Below are 20,597 nucleotides of genomic sequence, written 5' to 3'. Positions count from 1 at the left end.
GGGCGGCCCCTGCACAGTTTACCGTTGTTTCCATGCGTTTCCCACATTTGTGTATTTCGTAAAAGCAAAAATTTTATAAAGGTCTTAGGCGGCTTCTCTGGTGGCTCAGACGGTAAAGAATCTGCCTGCAATGCAGAAGACCCAGGTTCGATCCCTGGATCAGGAAGATACCCTGGAGATGGGAATGGCAACCCACTCCAGGATTCTTGCCTGGAGAATCCCATGGACAGAGGAGCCGGGCAGACTATAATCCACAGGTCGCAAAGAGTCGGACACGACTGAGCGACTAAGCATAGTGCAGCACATCCACTGTAGAATGTAGTGTGAATTTAGTAGCAGCTTTTCAAAATAAAAAAGACGGACAACAGAGAGAGGACATTAAAATGGCCCCAATATCTATCCATCTTTGTTTTCTTTATATTTAATTGGAGGATAATTGCTTTACAATGTTGTGTTGGTTTCTGCCATACAATATCGTGAATTAGCCGGAAGTATACATGGCCCCTCCCTCTTAACCTCCCCCACCCCACTCCACCCCTCTGCATCTTTGAAAGCATGGTTTCATAAATGTGGAATTGCCTTTAACGTGAGTTAAGCTGAACAATATCACCCTAACATCCAAATTACCTACCTTTTGTGCTTTTGAAAGACAGACAGAGGCATCAGAATTGATTTTAAGTTAAATCAGTAATAGGTAATTTTGCTGTTTGGATGATAAAAGTGGCTCTCCATCCCTATCAGAACTGAATAACCAAATGGTGGGAGAAGCAGCAAAATAAAGACGTACCAGAGGTAAATGAGGCACCCTTTATAGCAAAATTCACTGCAGCACCACAATCTATGATAAGATGGTCAGTTAACCCAAATATAATAGTTAAACCCACATCACTTCTATGTATCATTTAGATAAATATTCTTCTCTATTCAAGAATATTCTATTAGTGAGAGGTCAACAGCCAATTAGTAGTAAATAGTACACTTACCTTTACTACTACTTCTGGAAATAGTCTAATGAAAAGAAAAAGTAAAACTTCTATTATTTTTTAAAAGCATTAGCAACTATAACATTAATGTATTAATGCTGATAATTCTCTAACAGGCAGAAGTTGACTTTAACTACCATAGAAAAAAATTATAGAGAAATCCTAGTTGACTTTCAATCCACTTTATTAAAATCCGCCTATTACCTCCATTCAGGTGAATAAAATATTTGAAAATAAATCACCTTATTTTTCTATAACATTGGTTACACATATTGTTTGTTACTATTTCATATAACATTTCTAATAATAAAATATGAGTCATTTAGTAAAATCCACTTCTTAGAAAAACACAAGCTTTATAAACGACTTGAAGATTCCTGCAAATTACCAATGGTATCTGCACAGGAAAGCACCCACCCCCATCCTTACCAAGGCTGTGTCAAAAAAGTCTTCTGTCACATTCTTCAGAGATGTGTCTGAGGCTAGGTCTGCCATGGTCAGAAATCCCACTGTTCTTTCAAACCAGGAAACCATGTACACAAGAAAAGAAATACTTATACAACCTCTAGGACTGAATTACTACTCTCCATTCAATAAATTTCACAACTCTATCATTTTAAAGACCTCTTTCCATTCCCTGTCATTTCGATTAGGTCTGGTCCTGAAGTCTTCATCTAGACCACTCCAGAATGGACTCAGACCACTATAGGGTTGCAATAAGTTCTGATACCAGCAAGAACTGGAGACTGTGCCAGGATCATCCACACCAGAAAGCCTTATAAAGGGGCTAGTGAGTGGTCAAGAGAACGCAGGAGAAATTTCTCATTCCTGTAACCTGGGAGGCTACAGAAAACAAGCCATCCAAAGTCAAAGGACAGCAGATTCCAGGGAGCGCTCCAGAAGTGGGCCAGTGCAGGACACAGGCCCGGCCACCTTCCTTCCTTTCTTCTTCGAGAAGCTTCCAGCTAGTTAGAGATCCCCACCCCTCACCACCCCCACCCCATAGGAACATCTATCCCAGTTCATATTACGTTGCTAGAATTGGTGTGATTTAAAATTAACATATAAACCCTCTGTGCTCTGTGTATGCTCAGATGCTCAGTCGTCTCTCTTTGCGACCACACAGACTGCAGCACGCCGGGCTCCTCTGTCCATGGGATTCTCCAGGCAAGAACACTGGAGTGGGTTGCCATTCCCTTCTCCAGGAAATCTTCCCAACCCAGGGATCAAACCAGTGTCTCCTGCATGGGCAGGCAGATTCTTTACCACTGAGCCACCTGGGAAGCCCATAAACCTCTCTAGAATATATTTATTCAATAAAGCGAAGGCCATCTTTGGATGTTTTTTGCAGAGACTAGACATCCTTATAAAAAAGAAAGAAAACCCTGGCATGCACAGTTAGAAATCATCAATTGAACAAGAGGTTGGTGACATGAGTTTGTGATGAGGAACTCTTACAGGAGTGGGGCCTTGGAAACTTTGTCCACTTTAGAGTCGAGAACCCGAGGTACCATCTGAAGGCCATGGATGAAACCATCAGCTCTCAATCTTTGCTGCACATTAGGAAATCCTGGGGAGCTTTAAAATGCCCTCATGAGTGAGACCACTGCAGACCCAGTAAATCAGAATCTCTGGCAATGGGACCCTCACATGATGTCTCAAAGCTCTCTAGGTGATTCTAAGGTACAGCAAGGTTTGGAAGCTCTATTAAGTTCCAGGTGATTTTCTTTTATCTCAAATCAGACAAATATTTGCATTTGATTGAATCATCCACCTCCTAAAGCAAACTTTTCTCCAACAGTCCATGGAAGAAATGTCCCAGAGGTCAGTGGGGCAGGGGATAAATTGAGACTGCTTTATACACAACACTATTAATATATATATAACAGATAAATAATAACTTGTTGTATAGTACAGGGAACTCTACTCAACACTCTAATGGCCTACATCAGGAAAGAAATTTTAACAAGTGGATATACGTGTAAGTGATTCACTTGGCTATATACCTGAAACTAACATGACATTGTAAATCAGCTACTCTCTAATAAAAAAATCTTTTTTAATGTTCCTCTACAAGCAGAACTCACTGCTAAGGCACATTTTTCTTCCTCCCTATACTCATGCTCAATATTCTATGCTTTTAAATACATTTCTGTAACTATTCCATTTATGCCCCCAAATCCTGTCCCCCTGCCCCAGCCCATCAAAATCCACTGAGTATAGATTTAGACAAGTGGGCAAAATGTCACATTATTTGATCAAACCTGGACTAGGAATTCACTCTGAAGGCATCTCTGTGCCAAGATTATGCATAATAACTGTTACACCAGTTGCCCCTACAGCTGTGTCATTACCAGAAACCAGACAGATAATTATTGATGGATGCAGTAACTGTTACCCATGACGCATATGGCAAAGGAGAAGTCACCCAGTCCTCCTGAATCTTCAAGTACAGGGCCACACTTGCTCCTCTCTGTAGGAAATTCTTCTTCTATGGCGAACCACCTCCCAGCACACTGTGTTGAGCCTGTGAGCCCAGTGGGCTTTCGAAGTACAAACTCTGGTACCCACCTCCACTCTGATAATATCAACCTAGTCTCCTGGGTCAATACCTACACGAATTAACACTACATGCTTTACAAGGTGTTTAAATTATGGCTGTGGCATTTCCATCACCAGCTAGAATTCCAACGGAATGTGGAAATTCCTATTTGGTTTCAAAAGTCCAGTGGAGACCTGATCTGACACTTTTCAACACTTGGGAAGGCATTCTGAAGTCTAAATATAGATTTCAGCTCAGAGCAGATCCCAATTCATCCCCTCAAATCAGCTTCAGCTTCCAAGGTGCCTTGGGACACCCTGCTCCATTCTTTTGGAGTTTTGGCTCTTTGTCCCCACTTCACATCACCTGCATAAGTAAGTATATCAGGGAGTTGTTGCTTAGTCGCTCAGTCATGTCCAACTCTTTTCAACCCCATGGACTGTAGGCCTCCGGCCATTTTAAAGTGAAAAAGGACAGACACATCTCCTTGGCCCAACCTGATCTTGATAAACTTCAGGTACAAGTTGGTAAACAGAGATTTCATTGCCAGCTTTGTCACCCTTCTGTCCCCTACCTACCCTCATGTTCTCATCAATAATCAATCTCAGGGCTGCAAATCTTAATCATGAAAAAAAAAAAAAAGTACAGCAAGAAACTGTGAAAACTCTGTTTTGCTTCCAGATGCCATCATCAAAGGCACACACAATGTTACCTTCTGATTAAAAAACAGAATTGCGTGATTGGGTGACCTAGAATAAACAAAAGATACTTTTGCCATGTGTTTTTTACAGATTCAGCTAGGCTTCTAGGAAGTTGGAGAAGTGGCCTGTGGCAAAGGATAAACTGATCATTTATCTAGGTCCAATCTTGTTATTGGAAAAGACCCTGATGCTGGAAAGACTGAGGACAGGAGGAGAAAGGGATTGACAGAAGATGGTGGTTGGGTGGCGTCACTGACTCAATGGACATGAATCTGAGCAAAAACTCTGGGAGATGGTGAAGGACAGGGAAGCATGGAGTGCTGCAGTCCATGGGGTCGCAAAGAGTCAGACGTGACTGAGTCAGTGAACAACAATAATCTTGTTAATAAAGTCTATTGAAATAGTTATACAGCTTTTGGGGGAGGGGTGTAATAATCCACTCTCTTCATTCTATATTTAAGCTAAATTCACTGAAATAATAAAATCATACCATAACTGCGCATTGACTTGTCAAGGTGAGGGGGGACTGTGTCTGACTTATTCCTGTCCACTCCCCAAGTGTCCTGTCCACCCCATACATCAGGAAACACGTGGAACTTAAGTTTTGATTAGATACAGGCATAAGCCCTGCCATCAATTCCTTTTCAAATCTGACTTCAAAGGAACATAAAATACCAAACTGGGCAACTGAATCTTCTATTGCACTTTAAATTACCCAAATCCGCACAAAATTAAAAGATGACACTTATCTTTGGGATCAGACCCTGCTTAATCAGTAAAGGCTCATCTTCTTTGAGGCCATCAATGAAGAATCGCTGGATACATTTCAGCAACAGAGAAACATGCTGGAATTCATTTTTATCCAGTTCCTTGGGATGAGACCACACCAAGTTAAAAATCTTACACAGTTACACGTCGGTATTCTGATTACAAAACAAACAAAACTCACTTGCCTTATTTATTGATCTGTCAAGATGGCGTAATAAAAGACTGTTATATTTTTGAGGAACATGGCGCTGTCCCTGAAAACATTCTTTGATTTTCTGAAATCCTTCATCATGGAATGCATTGGTAATAAGCGATTGAAGCTGGAATGTTGACCGTTTGAAAATTACTCTTTCCCCCCAAGGATATTTATCTCATAGTGATATTTCTAACAATTGTTATCAGGAATAATTCAGTGCAGAAAAATTCAGTGCCGAAAAAGAGGGTAAGAATAGAGAGTTATGTCTTGAATAATAACCATGCAGGCAATGATTTTGGGGGCTTAAGACAGTAATTTGCAAAACCACCACCGGTACAGCACGGACATCACCAGGGGATGTGTTAGGAGCCAGAAACTCTGGGAGCAGGGCCTTTCAGGTGATCCTCATCATGCTAAAGTCTGAGAACCGCTGACTTACGGAAAACCACACCTGAATTACAGGTATCTATGGATAAAGAGACTTTATCCTCAGTGATGTTAGAAACTCTATAACACTACAAAATTCAAGCCTATTATTACTCATTAAGTTACATAAATGATTTTAACAGGAGAAAACAATTTCAACACAAATATTTACAGTTAAAGGAACTAATAAACACAAATTGCTATGATGAATGAAACTGAACTTTTCTGCCTGAAAGTTAGTCGAGACCTATCTCTACATGTGTGTCTCTGTATGTGTGCTTGAATAACATGTATTCTTAAATACCTGTACTATAAAAGATATGATTTCTTCTTTAATCAAGAAAACCCAGTCCAACCCTACAGGCTAACTTCAGTATTTTACCGAGTCATTTTACTATATCCAACCTGATATTCCATTTATTCCTAGTATTGATTTAAGTGAGGAGAGAGCATTTGAAATTAAACATTTAAACAGAATTTAAGTTCTGTTATGCTGCTTCAGTCATGTCCGACTCTTTGCAACCCTAGGGACTGTAGCCCACCAGGCTCCTCTGTCCATGGGATTCTCTAGGCAAGAATACTGGAGTGGGTTGCCATGCCCTCCTCCAGGGGATCTTCCCAACCCAGGGATCGAACCCACGCCTCTTAGGTCTCCTGCACTGGCAGGCAGGTTCTTTATCACTATACCACCTGGGAAGCCCCTATCTATAGTCAGTCAAGTGCAATTATTCTCCATCACAACACCTGTTCCATTTTCTTCCTACCATCTTACTTTTGTTGTTAATCTGTCTCTTTGGCTCTCTGCCAGGCTGGAAGTTCTAGAAGAGCCAGCATTGTGTCCATTTAGTTCGATACTGTCTACTTCCACCTAGAATAGTGCAATGGAATAGCCTACATTAGGATATTAGTAGGGTAATAAAGACATGGTGATAAATTGATGCAGATTAGAAAAGTAGAAGAGGATTTCTCAGGCTTGAATAACTGGAGGAAGAAATCACGTGGGTAGTCCAGGAAACAAAGAACAACACAGCACACACACACAGAACACAAACTTGATCTTTACAGAGAAAGCATCCTGGGGCATTCCACTCTCATCCTTTTCCTGAATGGACTGCAAAGGACCTTCATTCTCCTGTGTACAAAGAAAACATTTAAAAAAATTTATTTCAAAGAAATGCACTAAGTTTTAAAAAGAAATAAGGTTTATATTATTTTCCTGAACAAAACTTTCTTCATTCATGCCACTGACTATAGGTCTAAGAAAACTACGACTTAGAAGAAAGACCCAAAGCTTTATCCAACCTTAACACTTAACGACAAACTATCACAAGGAACAAAGCAAATATCATTGTAATAAGTGACCATATAAAATAAATTTAAACTCTATAGCAGCAACTATAGTTAAAAAAAAAAAAAAAAAAAGGCGGCTTTGAAATAATGAACCATTTTCAGAATGAGAGCTTATAAAATAAAGTTTTCTAAAGTGAGTTTCAAGCCCAGTCGTGAGCTTAAGCTTTATATTTCTGACTTTCACGAATTTTATTTTATTTTTTTGACTTTCATGAATTTTAAATGTGGTGGCTCAGACTGTAAAAGTGTCTACCTACAATGCAGGAGACCCAGGTTCCTTCCCTGGGTCGGGAAGATCCCCTGGAGAAGGAAATGGCAACCCACTCCAGTATTCATGCCTGGAAAATCCCATGGACCAAGGAGCCTGGTGGGCTACAGTCCATGGGGTCGCAAAGAGTCGCACACGACTGAGCGACTTCACTTCACTAGGACTTAAAACTGAAACTCCAAGGAACAAAACAGCAACGACAAGAAAACTTACTAAACGTTGGGTTGTTGCACATTTTCTTCAAGAAGTGATTCCCGGATTACCAACCTAGTTTTCACAAACACGCTAAACAATGGCATCTCACCTGCTCCCAACAATTAAAAAATAACTTTTAAAAAAATCTTAATCTCTCTCCCAAAGAGGTTGTTTAAAAAAAAAAAAAAAATCTAGCTTGGGCTAACAGTCCTTTGTGTACTGGATAAAATCCTTAAATGTCAGCACATTTTACAATAATATTATTTTTAAATAGGAAAAAAAAGGTGAATTTAAAAACTCAAATCCAGGCTTGTTTTTTCTGCCAACATTGTATTCAAGAAAAGGAATGAGGGAAAGTACCAATCCACTTTACCCCTTCCAAACCCTGGGCGGCGGGGCTAACAGAAGCCCCAGAATCTTGGGGCCGTATATCTGGGACCTGGGTGGGTTTGCGTCCTTGCACTTTCTACGCAACCAGAGAGAAAACGGGCTGGGAAAACATCCCGAGCAACTGGGAAAGAACCACTTCATTGCCTTCAAACATTAATTCTCCAATTCCCCCTTCCCCAACGCTTTACTAGCGAGGGACCAAAAGTTTCTATTCTACCTTATAGTCTTCCTGAAAGCGACCAATAAACTCCCAGCAAACCTAAGAATGGTGAAGCGCCCCAGCGCCCCTGCGCAGGGCCGGGGGCACGCCAGGCTTCCCAGGAGGCGCAGTGGTAAAGAATCCGCCTGCCAATGACGGAGACACGGGTTCGATCCTTGGGTCAGGAAGATCCCCCGGAGAAGGAACTGGCAACCCACCCCAGTATTCCTACCTGGAGAATCCCATGGACAGAGGAGCCTGGAGGGGCTACAGTCGCAGAGTCGGACACGACTAAGCAACCCGAGCATCCTGTTCGGAGCCCAGAGCCCGAAGGACGTGCGCCCCCGCGTCCCCCTAGAACGGTGGAGAGGGGGCCGGGGTTCTACGGTGCTCAGGTTCCCCCCGAGATCACTCACCTCCCCCATCCCGAGGCTCAGGCAGGACGCCACGTACCCGAACCAGGGCGCACGCTCAGAGCCGGACGCGCCGCGCCGCGCTCCGCCTCCCGGGTTCTGCAGGCGAGGGCTGGGGTAACACTGGGCTCCGGGATGCCAAGCTCCGCCCCAAACTCTAATTAATCATCCCGCCCCTGAAAACCTAGGAGAGTGCCGTGATTGACAAGCGTGTTTGAGAAACGCTGGCCTGTTAAGTAGGAACCAGGGTAAGGCCACCTGGGCGCACGCAAGCGCACCTTAAGAAAAAGCGATTTCTCGAGGGATGAAAACATGTCAATTAACAGACTTTAAAAGCGAACTTCTAAACTGATAGGCGTTCCCTGTGCTGAAGCCGGCAGTTTTCGCCCCACCTTTAACAGATAGTAGAGCTGGTTTCGATCCATTGATACTAACAGACTGAAACCGAACTGTCCACAAAGGAACCAGATTTGTACCCGAAACTGTGACTTTATTCCTGATATTACAAAAGAAAGGATTTTAAAATATACACACCTCGCTGTGCTCAGCCAAAATAAAATAAACATTTTCATCCAGTCTGCTTGTTTTCTGCCCACTTCCTTTAGCCCCACAAGAATGTGTACTAATGGCCAGGTTCAGGCTGATCGGTTGTCTGATATGGGAACACGGTGACAAAAATAAGTTGGACTGGAATTTTCTTTAAAAAGGGGGGGGGGGAAGTAAGTAGACAAAAGGACCCCTCAAATCCAAACATTCCTTGTAAAAAATTAACTTGTATGATAATTGGGTGCTGTGGGTACTTGGTGTCATGACGTTTACAGAAGGTATTTGTTTGTATCAGAGGTAAACTTAATGTAACCAGAATCCCTGCAAGTCAGCCTTGAACTCTGCATTGTATCTCCAGTCCATTCAATACAGTACTTATTCCATGGCTCATCATATCCATTCCAGGCAAATACGATGTAATTTACTTACTTTAATCTAAACCAAACTTTTAGATTTCTTTGCTTTTGAATTAATAAACTTTAATGATTTCAAAATCAGCTCTGAATATAGTGTTCTGAATCAATGTAAGTATTAAGGCAGGAAAATTTAAAGGTTAATAACAAATAATCAAATACAGTTTAAACACACTTTATTTTAGAGAATAAAATAGGTAATACAGTAAGAATATAATGTATGACATTTAGGTCTTCTTGATATTAGTTTAAAAGTTTTAATCAATTATTTTCAGACTGTGGGGAAAATACAACAGCCTTTCAAACTACATGGTTGTTAATGCATTCAAAAATTCAGGAGAAATTAAAGATAACATCACAGACAACACCATTTTTTTTTTATGTTTTCACTTTGATTAGCTTGTTTTACTAACATGTTTCACCCAGACAAAATTTTAGGATAACTTGGAATATATATTCTAATTCTGGTCAAACTAAATACAGTAGAGACAAAGACTTTTCTTTGGATACCAGAATCTATTTAGAAAAAAAACTACTTGATTAATTGACTTGGCTTTCATTTTTTTAATTGTTCTTTTTTATATTTTTGAAGGGTAAGGACTCTCTAGGAATATTCCAAAATTACAGAGAAAAGGAATAGTATAACAGTGGTTACAGTAAGACCAGAAATTAGTTCCTACATATTTTCAGAAGTGATTTTAAATTTGTTTTTGAAGTTATATTAAAAACATTTTGTTGTTATTGTTCAGTCGCCAAGTCATGTCTGACTCTTTAGGACCCCGAGGACTGCATTATGCCAGGTTTCCCTGTCCTTCTCCAACTCCCGGAGCTTGCTCAAATTCATGTCCTCTGAGTTGGTGATGCCATCCAAACATCTCATTCTCTGTGGACTCCTCTTCCTGCTTTCGATCTTTCCCAGTATCAGGGTCTTTTCCAATGGGTTGGCTCTCTTCACATCAGATGATCCAAGTATTGGAGCTTCAGCTTCAGCATCAGTCCTTCCAATGAATATTCAGGACTGATTTCCGTGAGGAGTGACAGGCTTGATCGCCTTTAAATTGTTTTTATCTTAAACTCGACAAAGAAATGTCGATTTGTAATAAATAAATAAATGAAAAGAGAAGGGTCAGTAATTTTAATCGTGGAAAAAGAAAACCACCCAAAAAGCTGCTGAATGATAGGAGATGCCAGGAGGTTCAGTGAGCGGTTGACACTGAAAGTCTGGGGATGAAACTAGTGGATGAACAGTGAACACGTTTCTCCGTTTCCTCCCAGACTTTCGCGGCAACTCTGTGAATGATTTTAATCAGAAATGCTAACCCACTAGAACATAGAAAACTTTAGGGGCAGGGTGATCACGGTAGGGAGGCTGGGGAATGAACTTGTCACTTTCTCATACAAGAACTTTGCGCCTCTGCTTGAGGGGGTGGGGTGGGGGAGAGGAGAGTTGCGGGGAGGGTGGGAGCAGGGAAGCCCGGCTTGAAACTAGAGAAAGAAGAAAATTCATGTCATTACCCAAATCTGGCTTCTATCCTTTTGGGAATTCTCTGCCCCTGGGCCGTCAACGGCAGCGGCTCTGAGTCGAACTCCACTGTTGGTTTGACTTGCCCTCCACCTGGAGAGTTAAGAGGACTGGGAGCGTGGACGAGATTCACTTCCTGCGGTTGTAAGTGCGCATCGCATTCCTCACTTTTCGCCAAAGGAAGAGGCTGTAATCCTGCAAGAGGCGCTGGACTGGGCGTCCTTCCCGCCGGGTGCCACGCTGCATCCGTGTGCGCGCTCGGCGATGCCAAACGCTAGGCGCGCGGGGGTGAGGATTTGGCGGGATGCAGGTTCCAAGCGTCCTCCTCTAACAGGGAACGTCTTTAGAAGTCGGCTTCCGTTTGGCTGCCTGAAGAATCTGCCTGCAGTGCAGGAGACCCGGGTTCTATCCCTGGGTCGGGAAGATCCCCTGGAGAAGGAAATGGCAACCCACTCCATTATCCTTGCCTGGAAAATCCCATGGACAGCGGAGGCTGGTGGGCTGCAGTCCATGGGGTCGCAAAGAGTCGGGCAGGACTGAGCAACTACTTCACTTCTGTCTGGCTATGCAGGTAGCTGGAGCGTGCCATCCCCAAGAACAAAGGCGAAGGGAATGAATTCTGGAACCCCCCCCCCCTCCCTCGCTGACCCGGGCGGCCAAAGAGCAACTTAATTCCTTCCATTGGTTTCTTGTATTGGGCCCTTCCATCACTAAGGAAGTGGGTGCACAGCTAAAAAAAGGCTTGGTCTCAGCCCTGGGAAGCCCACAGCGCCCTACCCGTTCATCTGGTTCCTCCAGTCTCCAGAGCCTCCGCAGACGGAATAGGTGTAAATACGATTTTGTGGTGGTATTTCCACGACGATTTCCACGCGGTTAGGAAAAAAAAAAAAACACTTTTTAAAAGGGTCGTTTCAGGTGGATGGCGACTGAGAAATCCCCGAGCCTCAGATCCTTTTCCTAGCAGAAAGAAAACAGGCTCAGAAGTAGTCAAGGAGGCCGAGAAAATACAGATTTGGGGGCCGCACAGTTCCCCCCCTCTTTCCCCTTCCCCCTTCCTACCTGATGTGAAGAACTGACTCATTAGAAAAGACCGAGAGGCCGGAGCAGAAGGGGACGGCAGAGGACGAGATGGCTGGATGGCATCACCGGCTCAGGGGACATGTTTGAGCAAGCTCCGGGAGGTGGTGGAGGACAGGGAGGCCTGGAGTGCTGCAGTCCATGGGGTCTCAGGGAGTCGGACACGACTGAGCGCCTGAACAACATCATCATCAGCCGGAACAAAATCCGCGAAAAGGACGCGCCCCAAAGCTAGTGGGCGTGCGCGCGTCTTCTCGTATAAGGGCGCGCGGCAGCCGAGGCGCTTCGAGGTGGTTCCCGAACTGCCTGGGAACTGAGTATTGCCTCTCGGGGACTTTGCTGGAAAGGTTCTGTCTCAGAAGCCTCTCTTTAGATCCAATCTGAAACGGTTAGGGAAAAAACATGATTTTCAACTTAGCCATTCCAACCTCCCCCTCACTCTGGCCCGTCTAGGCTTCAGTTTCCCGTCACCTCGAGGGCTCAGGTCCACCTCCCCTCCGTCGCTCGCCCTGCCTGGGAGTGGGGGACCGGCCCTGCAGGTCCCTGGAGGGTGGGAGTGGGCGGGGAGCGAGGAAAGGCGGAGCACCGCGCGCGGGGCCGCGGGGCGGGGGCACCTTTAATAAACGTGCGGGCAGCTGCCTGGCGCCCGCGCTGCGCTCCAGGTGGAGACTTTTCAGCACCGCGACCAAGAACAGGGCTCCACCCGAGCCGCCCTGAACCCTCACCCGCCGCTTCTGCATTTCTAAATCGGCCTCTCTGTCTGTCTCTCTCTCCACTTGCTTTTACAACAGGGCGGGGAACAACCGTGGGCAGCTCTAGGTTGGTCTGTTTTTCTTGTATCTTTCAGGGCTCTTGGCGCGGAGCGCCCGCGAGGAGAAGCGGATGCCGGCGGCGGAGGCGCAGCTGGCGGACTGCGCGTGGTCCTACGGCATGAAGCTCAGCTGGGACATCAACGACCCGCAGATGCCGCAGGTGCGTGAAACCCGCTGCGCGCGCGGCTTTCTATCCAAAGAGGAGGGGTGTCTTGGCAGAGACTGTGGACAGGCCGCCCTGCCACCCCTCACCCCCAAAGGAAAAAAAAAGCAACACATCCCTGAGAGCCCTCCAGTGTTCAGGGACTCCACCGATGGCAGAGCTGGGGTTAGAGATGTGTCTTCTCCCACCTGTTTCCTCGGACTCTTTCGAAAACGACCGAAAGCAGCGGGAACTGTCAATTAGGCTCCACGTTTCGGGTCGTCTGGCCGGAGGGAGCCTGACTCCTCGTCCCTCACTTTCTTTTAACCGAGGTAGAAATCCGCTGACTCTTCCTTGTCCATTCTTCGACATCCACTAGAAAGGTGGAGCGGCATCTTGGTGAATGTAGATGCCACCTCTTCTCACGCAGCAGAACTGTGAGATAGGACCATAAATTGCAGCGACCGTATCTTAAAGAGCAGGACTTGGGCCGTCTATCCTGGCTGCCAGGATGAAGCGTGGCTCTTGGGGGGCTTTGTAGTCATGCTAACCAGGTCACAGGTGCCCAGACAGCCTTTGGAATCCAGGTTTTGGACACAACTTCTGAGCTTACCTCTCTAGTGAGGAGAAAACCAAAGTCATCTGTTTAGGGTGAATTTGTTTTATTTTTTAACAGAAGGAAGGAATGGTCTGGGCAGTTATGCTTGGTCATAGTGGTTGGAAGCAAAACCTGGGGAGTGACTTTAAAGTCCTGGGTGCAGGTGCAAGGAGAATTAGGAGTGACCTGGGAGCTTTTGCAGACGTGGACTTATGGCAATGCTCTGGTACAAGGGGTGAGAGAGACTTGACCTTTATTCAGCATCCATTATGTGCCGTTCAGGTTTTAGGTGGACAGCAGTTCATTAGCAATGAACTGTGTAGTTAGAATGAATTGTGTAGCCTCTCAAAGAGATAAGTACTCTGGGCTACACATTCGTGGAAACCTATTTGTTAGTTTTAAAGCCTGCCTACTTTAGCGTCACGCTGTGCCATTTTGTGAAAGTGGACCACATTACAGTAAGGGTGAGTCCTTCTCACTGACTTCTGTCCATGTAAATCCCCACGGGGCCGGGGAGGGGGTGGTTGGGAATCTGTTCTTGTATTTTAGAAAAGAGCCATATCCAAATAAGGGAAGGATGGGTTCTCTCACAAGCATTTTCTAAACTTCCCATGTAAATGTGAAGAACTTATCCTCTGGAAGATTAGTTCTTAAACAGAGAGTGTGTGTGCCGTCTCTAAAGAGGTAGGTGCTCTGGGCTGGAGAAAGGGGATCCTGCTCCGGCTAACCCAAGGAGGAAGGGCTACCCTCGCGGTGTGACCTTGACACAGTTCCTGAATTTGCCTTAGTCTCGGGTCATTCACTTGTCATCAAGCAGTGGAATTAGATAACAATCTTAGACTCCCATCCTGTGCGTGTTTAGCACACTATAGCACGAAAACAGACCACACGTAGACAAATGTACATGCCCGTGTTCTAATACAACTTTATTACGGATACCAAAATCTGAATTTCATATGATTTGCATGTGTCACAACATGTAATTGTTTTGATTTGTCCCCTCAACCATTAAAAAATGTCAAAATCATTCTTAGCTTGTGGGAGGTACTAAAACAAGTGGGAGGCTGAATTAGGCCCACGGCCCCTAGTTTGCAGACCCATGCCATAGAGAGTACCGGGTAAATAGTGCACAGGAAAGGGTAATTTTATATTAAACTTATAACAGGAAAGACATTGCAGTATAAATAATGCATAATATGGACAAGGACCACCAAACATGAATAGGAAAATGATGTTCAGTATTTTAGATATCACGTTATTTTAGCCAGGCAGCTCTTTGTATAGGAGAATGACAATCCATATTGCTCTGGAGAGAGGCCCGGGACTTAGCAGGCTCCACCAAGTGCTCGGGTTTACCTTATGGCCAGGCTGTCATCGTAACACCCTTGTAATCCTGGAAGGCTGGGCTTCCCAGGTCGCACTAGTGGTAAAGAACCTGCCTGCCAGTGCAGGAGACATCAGAGGGAGACATGGGTTCAATCCCTGGGTCAGAAAGATCCCCTGGAGGAGGGCATGGCCATCTGCTCTAGTATTCTTGCCTGGAGAAGCCCATGGACAGAGGAGCCTGGGAGGCTACAGTCCATGGGGTTGCAAATAGCTAGACACGGCTGAAGTGACTTACATGCGTGCAGGCAAACCTGGAAGGCTACTTTGGGAAGCTGTTCCTGTCTCTCTCATGTTGGGTATCAAGCCAAGAGCTTTGGAAGAAAAACCACTGCATGGAAGAAAAGATACAGGCTCAAGTGTGTATCAGTGATAGAACTCTCTAACCACTTTCTGCCCTGGCACTTTAATGCTTACCTTAAAAATACTTGTAACATGTAAATACACCAAGAAGTGGTATAACCTGGTGGTAAGGAGGACAGGCTCTGGAGTCAGAATGTGTGGGCTCAAATCCTACAGCCAGATTTTACTAGCTGTGTGACCTTGGGCAAGTCGATGAACCTCTACTATTCAATTAAATAGGGATAATACTAGTGCCTGTGGTCTGTGGGCATATGAAAGCTAGAACTAATACCTGTACCATTTTTGTGGGAAGCGCTATAGAAACATCAGTTTATAGCCAATTGTCAGAAGGGTCCACACACAAGATGAGTGACATTTCTTAAGAGCACCGTTTCTGGGTTTTTCAGCATTTCTGGAATTAAAAAGACTCAGTTTTCATCCTGATATGCTCGGAGAAGATGAAAACCTTGCTGCATGGGGTTTGGGGTGGACAAACTTGATTGCTGTCCTTGGACGCCTTTGCAGAAGCCAGCTCACTTTGACCGCTTCTGCGAGTGGCCGGACGGCTATGTGCGCTTCATCTACAGCAGCGAGGAGAAGAAGGCGCAGCGCCACCTGAGCGGCTGGGCCATGCGCAACACCAACAACCACAACGGCCACATCCTCAAGAAGTCGTGCCTGGGCGTGGTGGTGTGTGCGCAGGACTGTGCCCTGCCCGACGGCTCGCGGCTGCAGCTGCGGCCGGCCATCTGCGACAAGGCGCGGCTGAAGCAGCAGAGTGAGCCCTGGGGCCGGGTGGGGGTGGCCGTGCAGACCTGCGTTCCCCTTCCTTCCTTCCAGGGGGGCCGGGAATTATTAACATTTTATTAATTAATATTTGTTAATAGTAATATAATTAATATTGATTATTAATATTTCCGACCTCTGGCTTTGCAGAGAAGCCTTGTCCCAACTGTCACTCTGCCTTGGAATTGATCCCCTGTCGTGGGCACAGCGGTTACCCTGTAACCAACTTCTGGCGACTGGATGGCAACGCAATCTTTTTCCAGGTAAGTGAGGGAACCCCACCGTTTGTGATGGATATTCTCATCGGCTCACAGGGACCAGGCCACCTGCCAGGTGTCTTAGACACTCTCGCTTCTGGTTTAGTCCCTAAGTCGTGTCTGATTCTTTGTGACCCAGTGGACTGTAGCCTGCCAGCCTCCTCTGTCCATGGAATTCTCCAGGCAAGAATACTGGAGTGGGTTGCCATTCCCTTCTCTAGGGGATCTTCCCGACCCAGGGATCGAACCCCTGTCACCGACATTGGCAGGCAGGTTCTTTACCATCTAAGCCATCAGGGAAGCCCCTTAGAAACTCTGGACCAAGCCAAATACAGCTCAACTGGCCAGAAGTAGGTGTTGTGGCTTCTAGCCTAGCCTTACTAGGCTCCTAGAAATTAGTTCACCCACTGTGTGCTCTCTAAGAGTGAACTTAGTTATAGTTTTTTCATATTTAAAAGGACTCTTAGGTCATCTTTGGGTTTCCCTGTTAGCTCAGTTGGTAAAGAATCCGGCTACAAGGTGGAAGATCTGGGTTCGATCCCTGCATTGGGAAGATTCCGTGGAGAAGGGAAAAGCTCACTCCAGTATTCTGGCCTGGAGAATTCCATGAACTGTATATAGTCCATGGAGTCACAAAGAGTTGGATACGACTGAGTGACTTTCACTTTCAGGTCATCTTTTAAGATGTCTATTATTAGTGCAGTTTTATTTGCTTAAGAATTTTATTTTCCCTGTTTCTTTGAAAAAACAGCAATTTGGGGTGTTGGGAAAGGTATACTTAATTTTTGCCCAGCTTCGCCGCAGAGGAACACATGTGATTCATCCCCTTATTAATGCAGGCCAAGGGAGTTCATGATCACCCAAGACCAGAGAGTAAATCAGAGACGGAAGCTAGAAGAAGTGCCGTCAAGAGACAAATGGCTTCTTTTTACCAACCACAGAAAAAGAGAATTCGAGAACCTGAGGTAATGGGGAGCTGCCATTACACTTCTTGTGGTCTGTGTTTGTCATCATCACAAAATATACTGAGAATTACATGAAATAGGAATGTCATACCTTAATTTAAAAGGTTTGATTTTATGTGAAAATTCGATATCTCTAACAAAATGTCATTGAACAAAATTTTTGAATAGGGCTTCTAATCCCTTCTTCCTCTTGAAAAAAAAAAAAGCAGAATATCTCTACAGTTAATGATAGAGTGAGGATGTGAGCTGACATTCTAATACAAGGGCGATTATCCAACGGTCATACAGAAAAACATAGGTGCATCCCAGTGAGTTAACAGTACAGCTTTGAGAGGGTCCTTGGCATTATTAACATAAAACAGATAAAAGTTCTTTGTGCAACTTGAGCCAAAGTATTGACTTATCTACCAAAGTATGCCAAGCAGGCAGAATATTCGCCTGAAGATAAGAGACACTGGCCTTGTCTGAGCACTTTCTATGTGCCAGTACATACAGGCTAAGAGGTTTACACTTCTTAAGATCACAAAAGCCTTAAGAAGAAACTATGGTTACTGAGCCCCATTTTCAAGTGAGGAGCCTGAGGCTTAAGAGAGGTTAAGTAACTAGTCCAATTCATGAGGGACAGGCAGGATTTGAACCCAGGTCTGAGGCAGGCTCCTAAGCCTCTGCTATCCTGCATGTAGTGTGCGGAAGACAGGACCATCCACCACTCAGACCCAGCCTCCTGGGCTACCCTGGACCCTCCGAGTTCAGCAGCGAGGAATTCAAGCCTGAGCTCAAGCCGTGAAATTCCCGGACCGGGTGCCCAGATCATGTTTCTGTGCTCATAACACAGAGTCACCGACTGGAAGCTTGTTATTTGGTTGGTTGGTGACTGTTAACAGGTGAGGGTGTCCGTGTAATTTACATCTCTATTTACAGATGAAAATGTCGTGTTATTTCTTTAGGCAGGAGAGAGTCAAGATCACAGGAGACATTTCAACAACATCCCTTCCCTGGAGAACCCAGAGGACTTGGATGTGATTCCTGATGCTGGCTTCCCTGTTCCGGGCCAGCCCTGCCTTTCCTTTCCAAACTCGGATGCTTACAAAGCTACCTGCGACCTCACCACCTTCCAGGGAGACATAGTACCGCCCTTTCAGAAATATTCGAACCCAAGAATCTATTTGCCCCGGCCCGCCTGCAGCTATGAATTGGCAGATCCTGGGGACGCAAATTCGAGCCCGTATCCCACCTTTTATAAAGACGCCAGCAGTATCCCTAAGGACGCGGACTGGGTTCATCTGAACACCCTGCAGTGCAACGTCAACACCTACAGCAGCTTTGAGAGGAGTTTTGATTTCACCAGTAAACAGCACGGCTGGAAAGCAGCCCTTGGAAAAGCTGGCCCGGGGGAGAGGCTGGACCAAGCACAGTTCCCGCCCGAGGCCGCTCACCCTCAGTACACCCCACAGCCCCCCTGCAGGTACCTCACGACCGCCCCTCCTGCCGCTCCAGCCCTTCAGACGGTGATCACCACCACCACCAAAGTCTCCTACCAGGCCTACCAGCCCCCCGCCCTGAAATATCGAGACAATGTACGGGAGGTAAAGAGCCTCTCCAGCTGCAACTATGCTTCTGAAAACACCCAGATGTCCATCTACGCAGAAGCCTTGGACCTTCCAGCTCCTGTCGTCACGGCAACCTCCCCAACAGCATCGCTTCCTCTGAAGATTCCCAGAGATTGCTGGACCGTCAGACAACACGCTCTGCCCCCCAGGACAGATGGAGCGGAGACCTGGGACGTGTGTCCCTCCGGACTGGGGTCTACAGTTGGGTATGCAGATCGAATCAGTCCGTTCTTTAGCTGTGACAATGAGGACTTTTGAAGAGCAGTCCTGGGCACAGCATAATACTGGTCTTCATGCGCGCAGTGGAACACGACATGGCAGCTCTCTCTTAAATTGGGAGACTCATTTAGCATGCAAAGAAATATATATTATATCAATAATATTTATGTACATATGTATGATAGTAAAACCAATGATCAGAGTAAATTATAGACTGAAAATGTTTAGTTACTGCAGGGAAATTTTGCACAGCAAAGCCTACTAGAGTACATAGAATCGGGTCTGGAATGTGACTTCCAAATGAACAGATAAGTGTGGACAGATAAGCCCACCTGGGCTTCCCCGGTGGCGCAGTGGTAAAGAATCTGTCTGCCAATGTAGGAGACACAAGAGGGGAGGGTTTGATCCCTGGGTCAGGGAGATCTCCTGGAGGAGGAAGTAGCAACCCACTCCAGTATTCCTGCCTGGAGAATCCCATGGACAAAGGAGGCTGGTGAGCTACAGTCCATGGGATCGCAAAGAGTTGGACACAACTGAGCTAGCACATGCATGCACATGTGCACACACACACACACACACACACACACACAAAAATGAAAGCTAACGAGCTAAGTGCATTTTGTTTGTTAGCTGGAGTAGAAATCAAGAATCTTGGTTCTCACTCAAAGCCTCCTCCACTGGATCATATTAAGGAATTTCACAAATCTTTATTTGGCTCTTAGGGATTGTCAAAATAGCTTTGGGAAGATATTGTTACAATCTTATCTCCTGAGTCATTTCATAAGACTTTTATTTAGCATTTACAACTTGTTAAAATACTTCAGGAAGTAATTTGCATGATCTCCAAAGTATATACCTATAGTTTTTAAGGAAATCTACCATGTAACAGTAATAAAGTGCCGTTGTTTTTAAGTGAATTTTGTTTTCAAGTTGAATATCTTCTCTCAACATTGATGAATGTTTTCCTAACAGAGATAGCCTGACACTGATGATGTGTATTTAATGGATTTTTACTGTACTAAAACATTTTTTGATTAGGTTTCAAAATTAGAATTGAGATGTTTTATTCAAATTTAGTTTTACTATTCCTCTGTTACTCCTCATAAATGTAATTGATAGTTATTCAATTAAACATAATAAAAATTTTTTTTAAATAATGTAGCTGAAGCTTCAGTTATTTCATAGCAAAAATAGGAAAAAAAATTGTTCATATTATGACCTGTGAAACAGTTGTTTTAATAGATTAAACATACTAGTTTATTTAAGTTTTGTTTATCTTAGAAAAAATTATTTGCTATATAATAATAGAAATTCTCTTCGAAACACTGTGCGTGGGACTTCCCTGGTGGTCCAGTGGCTAAGACTCTGAGCTCCCAATTCAGGGGGCCCAGGTTTGAACCCTGGTCAGGGAACTAAATCTTACACGTCACAACTGAAGATTCCACAGGCTGCAACTAAGACCCCGTGCAGTCAAATAAATAAATATTACCAAAA

The 20,597-nt window shown here is 44.7% G+C and overlaps 2 protein-coding genes and 1 non-coding gene across 3 annotated transcripts in view; 2 read left to right on the top strand and 1 right to left on the bottom strand.

Annotated features, from left to right (window-relative positions):
• The window catches only part of SYCP2L (synaptonemal complex protein 2 like), a 53,663-nt gene extending 45,155 nt beyond the window's left edge, over positions 1–8,508 (bottom strand). The window contains exons 1-6 of the mRNA XM_043450392.1: positions 8,435–8,508; positions 6,680–6,748; positions 5,180–5,314; positions 4,976–5,095; positions 1,413–1,517; positions 984–1,008 (exon numbers count right to left, since the gene is read on the bottom strand). Of these exons, the coding sequence (XP_043306327.1) occupies positions 984–1,008; positions 1,413–1,517; positions 4,976–5,095; positions 5,180–5,314; positions 6,680–6,748; positions 8,435–8,443 (463 nt within the window). The 5' untranslated portion in view covers positions 8,444–8,508. The remainder of the gene's footprint in view (positions 1–983; positions 1,009–1,412; positions 1,518–4,975; positions 5,096–5,179; positions 5,315–6,679; positions 6,749–8,434) is intronic.
• A 4,363-nt stretch (positions 8,509–12,871) lies between these two features.
• GCM2 (glial cells missing transcription factor 2) lies at positions 12,872–19,142 on the top strand. Its single transcript, XM_043449518.1, has 5 exons — positions 12,872–12,961; positions 15,792–16,044; positions 16,203–16,315; positions 17,149–17,274; positions 18,222–19,142. The coding sequence occupies exons 1-5, from the start codon at positions 12,872–12,874 to the stop codon at positions 19,140–19,142; spliced, it is 1,503 nt and encodes a 500-aa protein (XP_043305453.1).
• A 1,300-nt stretch (positions 19,143–20,442) lies between these two features.
• TRNAG-CCC lies at positions 20,443–20,515 on the top strand. The gene has a single exon. It is a non-coding gene; the product is annotated as a tRNA-Gly (tRNA).
• Positions 20,516–20,597: the final 82 nt, after the last annotated feature.

This window comes from Cervus canadensis, chromosome 28, assembly GCF_019320065.1.
Source record: "Cervus canadensis isolate Bull #8, Minnesota chromosome 28, ASM1932006v1, whole genome shotgun sequence".
Lineage (NCBI taxonomy): Eukaryota > Metazoa > Chordata > Mammalia > Artiodactyla > Cervidae > Cervus > Cervus canadensis.
Note: the sequence above shows the minus strand (reverse complement) of the source record. Positions and strands in the feature narration are given on the sequence as shown.